At 42.2% G+C, this 16,838-nt stretch overlaps 1 protein-coding gene across 1 annotated transcript; it reads left to right on the top strand.

Annotated features, from left to right (window-relative positions):
• Positions 1 to 1,893: 1,893 nt before the first annotated feature.
• On the top strand, positions 1,894 to 9,108 carry LOC130198345 (uncharacterized). The gene is made up of 4 exons (XM_056421497.1): positions 1,894 to 2,392; positions 7,368 to 7,991; positions 8,836 to 8,928; positions 9,008 to 9,108. The coding sequence occupies exons 1-4, from the start codon at positions 2,122 to 2,124 to the stop codon at positions 9,106 to 9,108; spliced, it is 1,089 nt and encodes a 362-aa protein (XP_056277472.1). The 5' UTR covers positions 1,894 to 2,121.
• Positions 9,109 to 16,838: the final 7,730 nt, after the last annotated feature.

Here is a 16,838-nt window from a genome sequence, read left to right as displayed (position 1 = left end):
ACGTACTCACCACTGGGGATTAACGGGACTACTGTGGAGGAGCGGGTATAAATACCTGGGAGTCCACATCACCGAGGATCTGACATGGTCAACAAACACAGACACTCTGGTGAGAAAGGCAAGGCAGCGCCTCTACCACCTCAGGCAGCTGAGGAAATTTAAAGTTTCCCAGAGGATCCTTCAGTCCTTCTACTCTGGAGCTGTAGAGCGTCCTGTCAGGAAGCATCACAGCCTGGTTTGGCAACTGCTCCGCTCAGGACAGGAAGGCTCTGCAGAGAGTAGTGCGTTCGGCTGGGCGCACTATTGGAACTACACTCCCCACCCTGCAGGACTTGTACACCAGGAGGTGCAGAACCAGAGCCGGCAGGATCATGAAGGATCCTCACCACCCCAACAACAGACTGTTTCAGCTGCTGCGGTCAGGCAGGCGCCTCCGTAGTCACGCTGCAAGAACAGAGAGACTGAGACGGAGTTTCTTTCCTCAGGCCATCAGGATTGTGAACTCTGACCTCACCAGGACCCCCACATAGACCCACACAACTGCCCCTCTTAGGCACACACACACACACACACACACACACACACACACTTACTGTAAATATTGTGTTGTTTTTTATTGTAAATAGTGTGTACTTGTTGCCCTTGCACATTCCTGCTGAGCATTGCCACTTTCATTTCACTGCACACCCTGTGTGTGTATGTGACAAATAAAACATCTTGAATCTTGAATTTTGAATCTTGTAAACAGTTAATGTTGAGCTATTGGGCCAATCTGAAGGGCATTCCGTGGACAAGCAGCCAACCACAAAGGGGCTCATGCCGTGTTGGGAAAGCCAAAGGGACAAACGGGGCTGCTTTGCGTGGAGTAGTGGACAATTTGCAAGGGAGATGGGGTTGAATCAGATAAAATCCACTGCTACCGCGTCGCTATCGGTAACACCTCCTTGGTTATTTTCCTCAGTATTAGTTGATCCATTTTTTCTCACTCTGAACAAAACCCAAGCACTTAAAAGCATTGATAATATTGCAGGAATGGTGGAGGATAGGCTAAAGACGACATATAAATCATTTACTCCGGCATTCACTGATGGATCGAAAGATCCTCGTCCAGGTAGAACCGGTTTTGCGGTCACCAGCCCATCTTTTCGTTATGAAGTAAAACGGAGATCGTCAGACCATCTGTCGGTGGATACAGTCGAGACATTGGCCATTCTAGCAGCACTACAGTGGGTGGAGGAGGTTCAGATCAGTAAGGTCATCATTTGTTCGGATTCCAGTTGAACATTATTGTCATTACAATCACTCAGATCTAACAGCAGGCAGGACTTAATCAATGAAATACACAAAGCACTTTTCCGTCTTAATCATATGGGTATTTTGGTAGCATTCATGTGGGTGCCGGCACATAGAGGGGTAAAGGGAAATGAAGCAGCAGATAAACTAGCAAAGCAAGCATTGGAATGTCAGAACAAGAAGGATATTTTATTTAGCAAATCAGAAGCGAAATCAATAATAAAGGTAAACATGATTAAGGAATGGCAGCACAGTTGGGAGGCAGGAGGCACAGGAAGACATCTGTATACTATTCAGAAGGATGTTAACAAGGGGAGGACAACAATATTTAGCACTAGAGAAGAAAACATATTGAGTAGACTCAGGATTGGACATACAAAGCTAAACAAAACAATGCAATTAATTAAAAAACACCCAACCAGACTGTGCGAGTCCTGCAAGACAGCAGAAACGGTGGATCATGTCATGTGGCATTGCCAGAAATTTAGAAACGAGCGAGGCAAGTTGAAGAGGAGGCTGGCAGGAGGAGGGGTGCAATTGAGGGATGCAGGAAGGGTGCTGCAGTATCTGAAGGAGACAGGGTTGAATAGAAGAATGTAGGGCACTGAAGTTGACAGGGCTCCCTTCTTAGTTTAGTTTATTTTTATTTCTTTTCTTTTCTTTTTGAGGGGATAAAGGGCTTGCTATTTGTAGTTCGCAAAGAAAGGCAGTAGGTGGCGGTAATGCACCAGTTTGGATGCCAGCCGCCTAAAAACAAATAAAACAAAAAAAGAAGAAGAATCTAAGAGCCAATCAGCTCTCCGTGAGGGCAGCGAGGCGTTTCCCATCATGCACTGGGCCACGCAGTCGGTGGAGAAGCAACTGCGGCGCCTCGGCTCTGTTGAGATTCTCAGTGACCACGTGATGGTGCGTCGTTCAAAGATGGAGTCCCACGAGCCTCCGGTGTCGGTCTCCGTGTCTCCGGGAGAAATGCTGAGGCTGTTGGTGAAGCAGCAAGTCCACGCGGCCGTCGAAGAGTCTTCTGGGCTGTTGGACACATTGACAGCAGCTTATGAGGACACCGTGTCTCAGCTCAGAGAACACGAGCGACGCGCATCAGGTGGGTGCTTCTTCTTCTTCACTGGTCCCGGTCTCCATGCCGCGTGTTACGGGATCTGCACGTGGAGGGTCCGGGGAGCTTTGTTCGTTTGTTTGATGCTTCATTCAAAATACGTAAATGCGTAAATACCGTGGTTTGTTCGTGTTCTGTTTGAAACCAAAAACGGGAAACTACTTTTGTTTTCCGTTTCTGTCTCTGAATCCAAAAACAAGATAACGGAAGTGCTTAAAACGAATGTCAAAATAAAAGCCGGTGATATATATTCTTATTTTAAGTCTTCTATGATGCAAACGCATAGCAGGGTAACGTTAGAAGAACATTAATTAATCAATATAGATAAACCTGAATATTGGCAATTACAATCATTACTACAGGCAGTTTTATATATTAGGGATGATCAGCGCCGATCCATATCGGCCGATATTATCGGTTTTGATCGGCGTTCTCAAAACGAGGGGATCCTCACCACCGAGCGGCGTCCCCCGAGTTGAATCTCTGGGTCGACTCAGCCGACTCTCACATGTCTGAGCCCCTATAGACTGATGTTCACGGTAAACGCATTCGATCGGGAGCGCCGAGGGTTTTGATAAAGTTAGCGGAAGGATTCACGTGACACAGCATCCGGTTTTGCAAAGTTCGCGGAAAGAACCACGTGACACAACATCCGGTTTTCAAAATAAGATGTCGACAAATCATACACTAGCATATAAAAGTAAACAATGAACTGATTTTGTATCTTTATAGATCGTTTCTGAGATTTAGCTTAAATTCTCAAATTAAAACTTTTACTGTACCAAGGAAGAGTTTAGAAAAATAAAAGTCAGACTTTTGTATGTTAAAAAAGCACATTTCTGATTATTTAAAGTCCTGTATATAGATTTCCCCAAGAGTTCCAGGAAATTAATGATGCAGATGTGTTCCATACATATCTGAAATCCCCTTCAATAGCAATCAAACAATTTTAATGTACTCAATTTAAGTTTAGTGTATTTAATGTATTTTAATTTTAAAGACTTAAAATACAAAACAAATGTTGTTAAGAATAATTCATTTCAGAAATAATGCTTCACAATAAATAGAATCCTTCAATCGACACAGTGATCGGTATTATCGGATCGGCAGATATATATATATATATATATACACATGAGTGTGTGCCGGGACTTCTAAGCCCCAAACATAATTACAAAGTTATAGCTATTTTATAATATAATAATACAAAATATCTGAATTTTTGTTCTTCTTATTGCAGTGGTCATCAACCTTTTTGAGCCCGAGATCCCTGACCTCTGTCTTCGTGACAGGCGAGATCTCCCTATTGAGGCGTTGAGAGAAAACGACGGTCCAGACTGGACTTACAGCTTGAGGCTTTTTATTTGGCCTAATTCTAATTGAATGAAATCAAAACACTTTGGTCCAGCTTTCAAATTGATGTGACCAGGAACACAGAATTTAAGTTAAATATAAAAGTAAATTATTTGTGAACGGCACACAATATGAACAAGAAAAAAAACATTTTCAATGAGCAGCTGGACGAACTACCAATATAAATGTTGTTTTTCACGCTGAGTTTAAAATATTTGTACAAGAAAGATGCTCAAAATATAAGCTGGCACATACGCTCTCACTTTCTATTGTTTTTTTCACTGCAACTGAACGCACCTTAACTGAAGGGTTTGGTGGCCATAGCAACAGTAGTTTAGGGAAGCGGTCGGGATAATCCTCTATGCCAGAGAAGTGTAGCTTTAACCATGCTGGCTACTCTGTGGTGGCGAAACATTGGACATGTCAAACATGGGAGAGGCATTAACGCGCCGTGCTAAAGGAAGCAGACATCAGAGAGCAGCTGCTAGGGGAGCTGCTCGTTAGCGGAGCTGCGGCATACCCATCACCGGCTAGCTCACCACAGCGAGGGCAGCTGCTATTAGATATTATCAATGTGTCTCTGCTAACAGGCCACGTACCACACTCCTTCAAGGTGGCTGTTATTAAACCTCTCCTGAAGAAGCCCACTCTGGATCCAGAGGTATTGGCTAACTACAGACCGATCTCTAACCTCCCCTTCCTCTCCAAGATCCTTGAGAAAGTGGTCGCAAATCAGTTGTGCGACTTTCTACATCATAATAGTTTATTTGAGAAATTTCAATCAGGATTTAGAAAACACCACAGCACCGAGACGGCACTGGTGAAAATTACAAATGACCTCTTAATGGCAGCAGATAAAGGACTCCTCTGTCCTGGTCTTGTTAGACCTTAGTGCTGCATTCGACACCATTGACCATGACATCCTGTTACAGAGACTGGAGCAGTCGATTGGCATTTCAGGCACGGCACTAATTTGGTTTAAATCCTATTTATCAGATCGATCTCAGTTTGTATTTGTAAACGATGACGCCTCGATAACCACCAACGTTAATCACGGAGTTCCACAAGGTTCTGTGCTTGGACCAATTTTATTTACCTTATACATGCTTCCTTTGGGCAATATTATTAGGAAACACTCCATAAACTTTCATTGTTATGCAGATGACACTCAACTATATTTATCGATAAAACCAGAGGAGAGCAACCAACTCTGTAAAATTCAAGCATGTCTTAAAGACATAAAAACATGGATGACCTGCAACTTCTTGATGTTAAACTCAGACAAAACCGAAGTAATTTTAATCGGCCCTGAGCACCTCAGAGATCAATTATCTGGTGATGTGGATTCTGTAGACGGCATTGCCCTGGCATCCAACACCACTGTAAAGAATCTTGGCGTTATCTTTGATCAGGACTTGTCCTTTAACTCCACGTAAAGCAAATCTCAAGGACTGCATTCTTTCATCTACGTAATATTTCAAAAATCAGGCACATCTTGTCTCAAAAGATGCAGAAAAATTGGTTCACGTTACTTGAGACTGGATTACTGCAACTCCTTATTAGCAGGCTGCTCTAATAAATCTCTGAGGTCCCTCCAGTTGATCCAGAATGCTGCAGCTCGTGTTCTCACTAAAACTAAGAAAAGAGATCACATCACTCCTGCACTAGCTGCTCTGCACTGGCTCCCAGTAAAATCAAGAATCACTTTTAAAATTCTTCTCTTAACCTACAAAGCCTTGATTGGTGATGCTCCATCATATCTTAAGGAGCTTGTCGTACCATATTGGCCCACTAGAGAGCTACGCTCACTAAATGCGGGACTACTTGTAGTTCCTAGAGTCTTAAAAAGTAGAATGGGGGCCAGAGCCCTTTGTTATCAAGCTCCTCTTTTATGGAACCAGCTTCCAATTTCAGTCCGGGAGGCAGACACAGTCACCTCGTTTAAGAGTAGACTTAAGACCTTCCTCTTTGACAGAGCTTATAGTTAGGGCTGAATCAGGTTTGCCCTGGTCCAGCCTTGATATGCTGCTATAGGCTTATAGCTGCCGGGGACGTTTTAGGATGCACTGAGTACCTATCTCCTCTTTTTCTCTCCTTAAGGATGAATTTTCATCTCTCAATCACGTTACTAACTCTGCTTTCTCCCGGAAGTCCTTTTGACTTTACGTCTCATGGGGTCATCGGACCCTATGAGACGGCATAGATCTATCTGCCTGATGGATCGTCTGGGTCGTGGAATTCCTGCTCATGACTACGCCACTGTCCTGTTGAGACTCCGCCCACTCCTCCTCCCCACCGCCATCTGCCTGATGGATCGTGGAGTCTCCATCGTGGAATATGCCTACTATGAACTATTCATACACTCTGTCATATTCATTGAATGTATTTTAACTCTAAATCTGTCCTTCTGTACACATTACATCTATTGCATCTGTCCATCCTAGGAGAGGGATCCTCCTCTGTTGCTCTCCTCCAGGTTTCTTCCTTTTTTTTCCCCCTGAAGGGTTATTTGGGAGTTTTTCCTGGTCCGATGTGAGGTTTTGGGGCAGGGATGTCTATGTGTACAGATTGTAAAGCACTCCGAGACAAATTTGTAATTTGTGAAATTGGGCTATACAAATAAACTGAATTGAATTGAATTCACTGCAACTGAACGCACCTTAACTGAAGGGTTTGGTGGCCATAGCAACAGTAGTTTAGGGAAGCGGTCGGGATAATCCTCTATGCCAGAGAAGTGTAGCTTTAACCATGCTGGCTACTCTGTGGTGGCGAAACATTGGACATGTCAAACATGGGAGAGGCATTAACGCGCCGTGCTAAAGGAAGCAGACATCAGAGAGCAGCTGCTAGGGGAGCTGCTCGTTAGCGGAGCTGCGGCATACCCATCACCGGCTAGCTCACCACAGCGAGGGCAGCTGCTACGCTGCGCAGCATTTCTCTCTGTTCGGCTCAGGCGATGCTGTCACAAAGTGAAGCCCTGACTGGAGGTGATGTTACATTTTCTTTAAAATCATCTGAAGATGCCGGCCTGCTATTTGACGAATGTTCCCCGGCAGCTCATCTCGCTGCTCGTTGGGGCTCCGTCACTTCAAGAGTCACTTTGTCAACGTGTTGAAGGGCCGATGTCTTTCTGTCTGACCAAAGCCTGAACCACCATTTACAGTCACAACAGATGGATTTGCAGATATGGGACAATAGTTTGATCAAAAGTATAAACTAATCAAACTATTGTTGCTCATTCATTTGTCATTTAAGGTTATATACTGTATGCTTTAGAATTCTCCTTGTTAGTTGAAATATGACATTTTCTCACTTTTTCATGTATGCACCGAGATTTCACGAAAGTTGGTCCTTGAAATTTGGTTTAAAGTCCTGGACACCCATTGGTCAACATGTGTGTGAACCCTGTTAAACATTCCATATTTATTCAACCACCCTTTGCTCTCCACCAATGCACAACTCTCCTGCTGTTTACAAATGTTATTGTTTTGTATTTCTGTGTTTGTACATGAAGAGCAAGAAATACACATTCAGTCAGACTCATTGAACGTGTCCAGTAATGAAAGTTGATATCAGTCTGAAGTCACTGTTTATAATGTACTCCCTGCAGATGTCCAGCAGCTGGTTGGGATTAAAGCAGATGTCCCCCCTGAGGACCAGGACCAAGAGGAGCCGGAGCCCCTCCTCATAAAAGAGGAGCTGCAGGATCTCTGGACCCGTCTAGAGGGAGATCAGCTCATTGTGCTGGAGGAGGCCGATATCACCAAGTTCTTATCCACTGCTGTTACTGTGAAGAGTGAAGATGACGAACCTCAGACCTCACGGCTTCATCAAAGCCAGACGGAGAACAACAAAGAGGCGGAGCCTCCCGCCTGCAGCTCAGCTACGACAATACAAACAGAAACTGATGGAGAGGACTGTGGGGCATCAGGACCAGACAGGAACCTAAATCCACATCGTCATTCACATCCAAATGCTGATGATGAAGAGGCTTCAGATTCTTCTGAGACTGAGGTCAGTTATGGTGATTGGCAAGAAGCTTTGTCAGATTCTGGACCTGAAAGTGAAGATGGGGACAATGTCTGGAAGGAGCCCAGGACACCTGAGTCTGCTGCACATGCCCTGAAATATAAGGAAGCTCTTGTAAGTCATGTGGGATGTAACACTGGCAACAAATCCAATGAATCACGATCAAAAGAGCTCATGAGAGAGAAAGCATTCAGGTGTGATGAGTGTGGGAAAAGATTTACACCAGGGAAATCTGAAGAAACACATGAGAGTCCACACAGGAGAGAAACCATTCAGTTGTGATGTTTGTGGGAAAAGATGTAGACAACAGGGAGATCTGAAGAAACACATGAGAGTACACACAGGAGAGAAACCATTCAGTTGTGATGATTGTGGGAAAAGATTTAAACAACAGGGAGATCTGAAGAAACACATGAGAGTCCACACAGGAGAGAAACCATTCAGTTGTGATGTTTGTGGGAAAAGATGTAGACAACAGGGAGATCTGAAGAAACACATGAGAGTACACACAGGAGAGAAACCATTCAGTTGTGATGATTGTGGGAAAAGATTTACACACCAGGGAAATCTGAAGAAACACATGAGAGTCCACACAGGAGAGAAACCATTCAGTTGTGATGTTTGTGGGAAAAGATGTAGACAACAGGGAGATCTGAAGAAACACATGAGAGTACACACAGGAGAGAAACCATTCAGTTGTGATGATTGTGGGAAAAGATTTAAACAACAGGGAGATCTGAAGAAACACATGAGAGTCCACACAGGAGAGAAACCATTCAGTTGTGATGTTTGTGGGAAAAGATGTACACACCAGGGAAATCTGAAGACACACATGAGAGTCCACACAGGAGAGAAACCATTCAGTTGTGATGATTGTGGGAAAAGATTTACACAACAGGCAAGTCTGACGACACACATGAGAGTCCACACAGGAGAGAAACCATTCAGTTGTGATGTTTGTGGGAAAAGATTTACACAACAGGAGATCTGAAGAAACACATGAGAGTCCACACAGGAGAAATCATTCAGTTGTGATGATTGCGGAAAAGATTTACACGACAGGAAGTCTGAAGGAACACATGAGTACACACAGGAGAGAAACCATTCAGTTCTGATGTTTGTGGGAAAGTTTTGCAAGAAAAGTAACTCTGACCAAACACAAGAGAGTCCACACAGGATAGAATGTGTTTTGTACGTCTCTCTCTCCCTCTCCATCCCCAGGATCCATGCAGGTGACGCCCGTGACCCTGCCTGCAGATGAACCTACACCTGAGGACATTTGGCTGAGAGCTGCCAGCCAGACGACCCAGTGGGCCTCATAGAAGAGTTCAAGCTGTGTGCTGGTGATGTTACGTGTGGTCCACAGGGTGCTGTTGTCCTACGGTTCATCTCATTGTAAATATTGCTACTGCCATATCAATCGATACTGGGAGTATTTCCCCTGGTCTCTGCAGCATCGATTCCGTTTCTTTGAAACGGATATTTTATTTCTTATATTGAAGCACTCTAGGATTAAGGTGTCTTTACGCTGCAGACCACATCACGGGAGCGGCTAATTTGTGGTGGAGTCCCTATGTAGTGACGCACTCTGCAATATAATCTGTGTGATGTATGTAACTGATGTAATGTGTACTACGATGTCATTCCTTGGTACATGCTGTATCACAAAGTCTTGTAATCATGTGTGAGAGGTGTGCGAGTCCAGAGTGTCTGTAAAAATCTATTTTAAACAATTTGAGCAAAATGTCCATAAAAAGAAGGAATAGAGGTGTTCGAATAGATCCTTCTAGACGGATACAGACGTTCAGATATTGATCCTTCACGCTCGAGTTTTACTTATTTAGCTGTTAACCTTTTTATCTTGTGTTAAATAAACATCGACTGCATTGCAGTTTGACTACATCACTTGTTTCTGAGTCTTCAATTAATCAGTTCCTGGATCGGGACATCACCTGACTGAGAGGTCTCCACGGCAACGTCATCATCCAGCCCCTGAGGTGAGCGCCTTTCCCATGGCGACACACACTTATTCCATACACACGAATATGGACAAACTTATTCCATACACGGACACATTTATTCCTTACATACAATAATATGGACACGCCTATTGACCTCCCAATAGCATCAGATAAAGGATTCATCTCTGTACTGGTCTTGTTCGACCTTAGTGCTGATAGAGGACTCATCTCTGTACTGGTCTTGTTAGACCTTAGTGCTGATAGAGGACTCATCTCTGTACTGGTCTTGTTTGACACCATTGACCATGACATCCTGTTACAGAGACTGGAGCAGTCGATTGGCATTTCAGGCACCGCACTAAGTTGCTTTAAATCCTATTTATCAGATCGATCTCAGTTTGTATTTGTAAACGATGACGCCTCGATAACCACCAACGTTAGTCACGGAGTTCCACAAGGTTCTGTGCTTGGACCAATTTTATTTACCTTATACATGCTTCCTTTGGGCAATATTATCAGGGAACACTCCATAAACTTTCATTGTTATGCAGATGATACTCAACTATATCTATCGATAAAACCAGAGGAGACCAACCAACTCAGTAAAATTCAAGCATGTCATAAAGACATAAAAACATGGATGACCTGCAACTTCCTGATGTTAAACTCAGACAAAACCGAAGTAATTTTAATCGGCCCTGAGCGCCTCAGAGATCAATTATCTGGTGATGTGGATTCTGTAGACGGCATTGCCCTGGCATCCAACACCACTGTAAAGAATCTCGGCGTTATCTTTGATCGGGACTTGTCCTTTAACTCCCACGTAAAGCAAATCTCAAGGACTGCATTCTTTCATCTACGCAATATTTTTAAAATCAGACACATGCCAAAAAGAGGTTCATGCGTTCGTTACTTCGAGACTGGATTACTGCAACTCCTTATTATCAGGCTGCTCTAATAAGTCTCTTTGGTCCCTCCAGTTGATCCAGAATGCTGCAGCTCGTATTCTCACTAAAACTAAGAAAAGAGATCACATGACTCCTGCACTAGCTGCTCTCCACTGGCTCCCTGTAAAATCAAGAATAACATTTAAAATTCTTCAAAATTATTACAAAGTTCTTTAACGACAATTCAAGAAGTCAGAGAAACTTTAACCCAATTAAATGAGAACAATATCAAGTTGATCAATACTACAGATTTATTTTTTCCTATAAATCACCAACAAACTGCAGAATCATCTGATCTGGTTCATTCGTGAGCTTCTTGATGAGCGTCTGTTGTTTGCTGCTCAGCAGGTCGTCTTCTGGGCTTCTCTTGAACAGCCTGTTGACGTCCCTCTCCAGGATGGAGAGAGTCCTCGTTGGTGTCAGGACTGTCCCTTTGTCTTCCACTAACACCGGAGCATTCATTCACATGGTTCATGCACACGTGGTTAGTGGAGTGAGGAGCTTCAGGTTTGCAGATGATCAATCAGAGACCTTTTCAGACCGAAGCAGAGTCGTTAACTGAGAGCTGCTGTTGGAGTTTCTCAGAGGACAGTCGTTTGGTTTCTCTCATCGTCTCTCGCTCCACCTGTACTTTGATTATTTAAAGCTGTCCTTGTCTTCACTACTAAATGATGACTCTGTGTTGAGCCTCAGCTGTGTGAGGTTGAGAATGAAATGCAACGTTCAGGCCCTCGTAAAAAGCCAAACTGGACGTTTAAAGAAGGGCCAGCAGAGGGAAGCAGAGGGAATCCTCCTAAAGGTTTTAAAAGTTTGAGTGTGATGTCTGTTGATTAGAAAGAAAATACAAATCTACTTTATCAGTAGTTATATATGTATAAAAAATTTTTAAATATAGATTTATTGTATATATATATATAGAGAGAGAGAGAGAGATATGTTTTTTTAAATAATACAATAATAATGTATATGTCTGTGTAATTATATTTAGACATATACATACATATTGAAGAAATAATAATTTTTGTTTATGTATATATTTAAATACATAAATAAATATATTTTTCGATATTCATAAATAAATATGTTTATGTTTACACTTTTAAAAAATATATAGAGATTTCTTTTACATATATATAGAAATAGAGAAAGATGTTTTTTTAGTCAAATTCTTTAATATATATATATATGTGTATTTATTAGGGCTGTCAGCATTAACGATTAATTTGGCCGCGTTAACGCACTAAAATATTTTAACGCTATTTTTTAACATTTTTTATTTTTAATATACTTTATTAATCCACAAGGGGACATTAGTTCTCTGCATTTAACCCATCCTTAGTTATTAAGGAGCAGTGGGCTGCAGTGATGCGCCCGGGAAGCAACTGGGGGTTCAGTGCCTTGCTCAAGGACACTTCGACTTGCTTCCCGTGTTCGTTGAAGTTGTTACACTCCTCTGAGTGTCAAACCGCGGCAGTACGGTTTGACACTGTTTCCGTTTTTAATACAATTATTTCTCCGCGAAAATAAGGAGCAGAAATCAGTTTAACTCGTGGATGAATCAGTCGGGTTTCCTCCTGCTCTCCTTCCTCCCGTCTCCCCCTCTGATACCAGTGGCGGCTCCTGAAAAAATTCTCAGGGGGGGCAATTTTTTGGATAATGATTAACCCAAAACCACAGACCTTCAGACAGCTGTCTATGTGTAGCTTCGTCACAATGCCATCAAGTCATGTGACTCCAGTCAGTGTGGTGGCTGTGACTGAACTCTGTCTGTGAGCTTGTAGTTAGTTCATAAGCATACAGTCTGTGAGCTGTCTGTCAGTAATCCAGCTCCTGGTCTTTCATTTGGTAATTTTTTCAACAAGATTTAAATAATTATCATAATAATAAATATGAGACCCCCATTTGTGACTCCTGCATCTATGCTTTTTCAAATAATAGAAGAAATACAATTGCAATCACTTTCAAGTCAACCAGATTGCTCCACCAGACAAGAGAACAGCTCAACGAGCGAGGCAAGTTGAAGAGGAGGCTGGCAGGAGGAGGGGTGCAATTGAGGGATGCATTATCCTTGAGGGCAGGAAGGGTGCTGCAGTATCTGAAGGAGACAGGGTTGAATCAAAGAATTTAGGGCACTGAAGTTGACAGGGCTCCCTTCTTAGTTTAGTTTATTTGTATTTCTTTTCTTTTCTTTTCTTTTTGAGGGGATAAAGGTATGGAAGCCCGTTTCCGCCACTGTGAAAAAAAAATTAACATCCTGTAAGTCATAATTATGAGATAACTATCTCATAATTTCGACTTACTATCTCATAATTATGAGATACTATCTCATTATTTCGACTTACTATCTCATAATTATGAGATACTATCTCATTATTTCGACTTACTATCTCATTATTTCGACTTAACTATCTCATAATTTCGACTTACTATCTCATAATTATGAGATACTATCTCATTATTTCGACTTACTATCTCATAATTATGAGATACTATCTCATTATTTCGACTTACTATCTCATAATAATGAGATACTATCTCATTATTTCGACTTACTATCTCATTATTTCGACTTACTATCTCATAATTATGAGATACTATCTCATTATTTCGACTTAGATACTGACTGAGGGTGGGGCGTAACAAAGCAGAGCAGGGAAGCTGTGTTGAAAAAAGATAAGGTTTGTGCTAACAGCAACTACCTTGTCACTGTACCTGCAATACAACCTTCGCAGGTAAAAGCCAATGAGAGAACGAAGCTCAACAACTTGTAGAATAGCGTTATTTTCCGCTATTTTGACCGCGGTGTCTCGGTAAATTGTACTTCACCACAGCGCTTTCGCCACAGCGCTGGTTAAGCTAGCAGCAAATCGTTGTCAAATAAGCTAAAGCTGTCTGTATGTGGCCGACCTGTTCAGCTAACAGTTTGTATCTTAAAAAATGGCAAATTATTGTAAACTCAGCTACCGGCTGAGACGGCAGCCCCTCTCTGCCTCCGGTACCTGCACGCAGGTAGCCTACACGAAACATGAAACGCAACTCTGTGTTTTGATGTCAGCGATTTGTTATTGTATTGACATTTTAAGTTTGTGTCCGGCAATATATTAGCCTACTACGTTTATGTATAGACTTTGAGGTAAACATTACTGTTATTTTTAAAATAGTCTTCAGTTCTCATCCTCTTTTGCATGTATTCTTTTTAATGAATATATTTTTATATAAGGCACTTGCACTTATGAAAAAGAGAGGTTTAGGAGAGGATGGTTCATGTTGTTTTTTAATTGAAAGGTGAAAGTTATCCTGACAAAACTACACTTACACTATACATAGGGTACTTCATAGGTCATACTACACCGTATGATTGCATTTCCAAATGTTGGCATGCACCAAGATTAAGAAAATGTATTTGACCAAGACTTCACTGCAGTTACAGCAGCAGTCTGTCCTGAAACTTAGAGCGAGTGCCTCAGACCTCAAACAAATATTGAGTGACTCGCCTTTTATATAAGCTACATTTACAGTATACAACCTGTATGATTCAATGCCTTTCACATTTATATAAATATTAGCCATGGTGCATTGCAGAACACAGTAGTGGTGTCACAGATTTGAAAAAAAACCTGTACAAATGCAAAGTTACAATGCCACTTCTCACAAAATAACTCATCTGTAGCCCAAGACTCTTGTTGTGTATATATGATGTATGTATGATGATATCATCCAATAACTTTCCTTGTAATACATGCTCACAGGATGGATAATCTAAGTGACTTCTTGAGACAGAGAAATGTTCCTGAGGAAACAATAGAGACCCTGGAGCACGAGAAGGTATTTAACTGCAAAAGCAGAGTATTTGAGTCCAACAACTGTACTTGCATAGACACTTTGTATTGCTTCTAAATGAAGGAACAAAATATTCTCAAAATGATTTGGTTATCTAATCAGGATTGCTCTTTTTTAAACAAAGTTTCCATGTTTAGATTGATGCAAGCACCATACAGCTGATGACAGATGAAGAACTAAAGACTTATCTGCCATCATATGGTGATCGCCTAGCAGTGTCAGGATTTTGTAAGCGGAAGGAAAACAGCCACAGCAACACTGGAAATCAAAGCTTTTGAGCGCCTGAAACAAAAATTGGCCAAAAGAAAACATTTTGACAAGGAGGCAGCAGCACGAGCGAAGGGAGCATCCATCTCAGAAAAGAAATGCTCTGAAGACGATGAGAAAAATAGAAATAGGATGGATGCATTATGATAATGAAAAAGAGGTTTTCAAGCAAGTGAGAGCCAGACGAGGAGGTGGAACAAGAAAAGTCGATGTTTCAAAGGATGCTCAGAAAAGGGATTTGATTCAAGAAGCAATTGGCCTGTTCTTTCCAGACAATATAAATATTCTGGGGTCCTTAACAGATTTTGAGTTAGATCTCAAAGATTACCAAGAGGTGATGGTTGACAATGTAATTACAGTTGGACAATTGTACATTGACACAAAGCTCCCTCTTCTTAGGTTTTATTTGACCACACAGAAGAAAATAATGGACAGTCCACACAGTCACAGCAGGTTTAGCTCCATCTTTGAGAGACAGGTGAGCTCTCAGAATCCGTCTTCCCTTCTTCTCTCAGTGTTGCTACAGCGCGCCATCTGCTACATTTGAAACGGTCAACCCTGAAGTGATATTCCTTGGAAGCACTCAGCAAGCGATGACAATTATGACTTTGCACTGTATTCCACACAGGGTGGGAGTGAGGATGCTTTTGAGAGCAGCAACGTTGTGTTTGTCGGAGACTTTTCTGAAAATGAGCAACAGAATTTGGATGATACACTGCCTGTTTCACCACAAACCATATCATCCAGTGAGAGGGTGAAGAGAATATTAGTTGTTCACAGAGGGCAGGTACTGCGAGAGCTCATGGCACATTTCTGCGATGATGGACTTCAAGATGTTGACATCAAAATCCAGCTTGTTCTGCCAGATGGAACACTTGAGATGGGGTATGATGATGGCGGAGTTGTGAGAGATTGTCTCAGAATTCTGGAGTGAATTCTACGACCAATGTGCAACGGGAAATGCTCTTAAAGTGCCTTTTCTAAGGCATGATTTTGGACAGCAGCAGTGGGAGAGTGTTGGTCGAATCATTGCTTTTGGATGGGCGAGGAGAAATATCTTCCTGTGAAGATCGCACCTGTCATATTGGAGCAAGCTGCTTTTGGATATCACGAAGAGCGATGTCGTGGAGAATTTCCTCAAATACATGCCAGAGTCTGAGCGTACAGTGTTTGAATCATGGAGATCAGATTTTAACAGCGTCGACCAAGAAGAATTAATTGAGATCCTAGACAACCACAGCTGCAGAAGGTTACCAACAGCCAGCAATGTCAATGAAATCCTCCAGGAGCTCGCCTACAAAAGGCTTGTTCAAGAGCCTGCCTATGTCATTGAACAATGGGCAAAAATACTCAGCACCGCCAGACACAGCCTTCAGGACCTCACAACTGTATACGAAACCCTGCAACCAACTGTGAGAAAGGTTGTGAAGTCTCTCTCCTTCCCAGAGACAATGAATGTCCACCAGAAGGACATTCAGAAGTACCTCACCACATATTTGAGGAATGCTGATATGCAGCATCTGTGTTTGTTCCTCAGGTTCTGCACAGGGTCAGATCTATTCCTGGGGAAAGACATTATTATTGACTTTACTCTGATTCAAGGCTTTCAGAGAAGACCTGTGGCCCATACTTGTGGCTGTGTGCTGAAGCTGTCAGTCCATTATGACAGCTCCCCTGACTTCAGCTCCGAGATGAACAAGGTGTTGGAATCTAATGTGTGGGTAATGGACATAATCTAATCTAGTCCAGGGAGTGTGTGTGTTTATGGTATTCATACACATTTCAATGCAAACTCGTTTGCTTGTTTCCTTGTATAATGTCAGTGACCAAGCGTCCTCATGTAAAACCATGCATAAGATTGAAATAGTTCAAAAGATAGCGCGAAAGACAAACTTTCCTGTTCCTTACCGAGATCATTTGTCTAGCATAACAGAGGACATAATAGCATCACGCCAGTGGAGATCAAGGAGGGCTAAAATGTATGTTTAAGTAACTTTTGTTGGCACTTTTAAGTATCAGGGTCTTTGAAAACTATGC

The sequence above is a fragment of the Pseudoliparis swirei genome, chromosome 8, assembly GCF_029220125.1.
Source record: "Pseudoliparis swirei isolate HS2019 ecotype Mariana Trench chromosome 8, NWPU_hadal_v1, whole genome shotgun sequence".
In the NCBI taxonomy this organism is placed as follows: Eukaryota; Metazoa; Chordata; class Actinopteri; order Perciformes; family Liparidae; genus Pseudoliparis; species Pseudoliparis swirei.
Note: the sequence above shows the minus strand (reverse complement) of the source record. Positions and strands in the feature narration are given on the sequence as shown.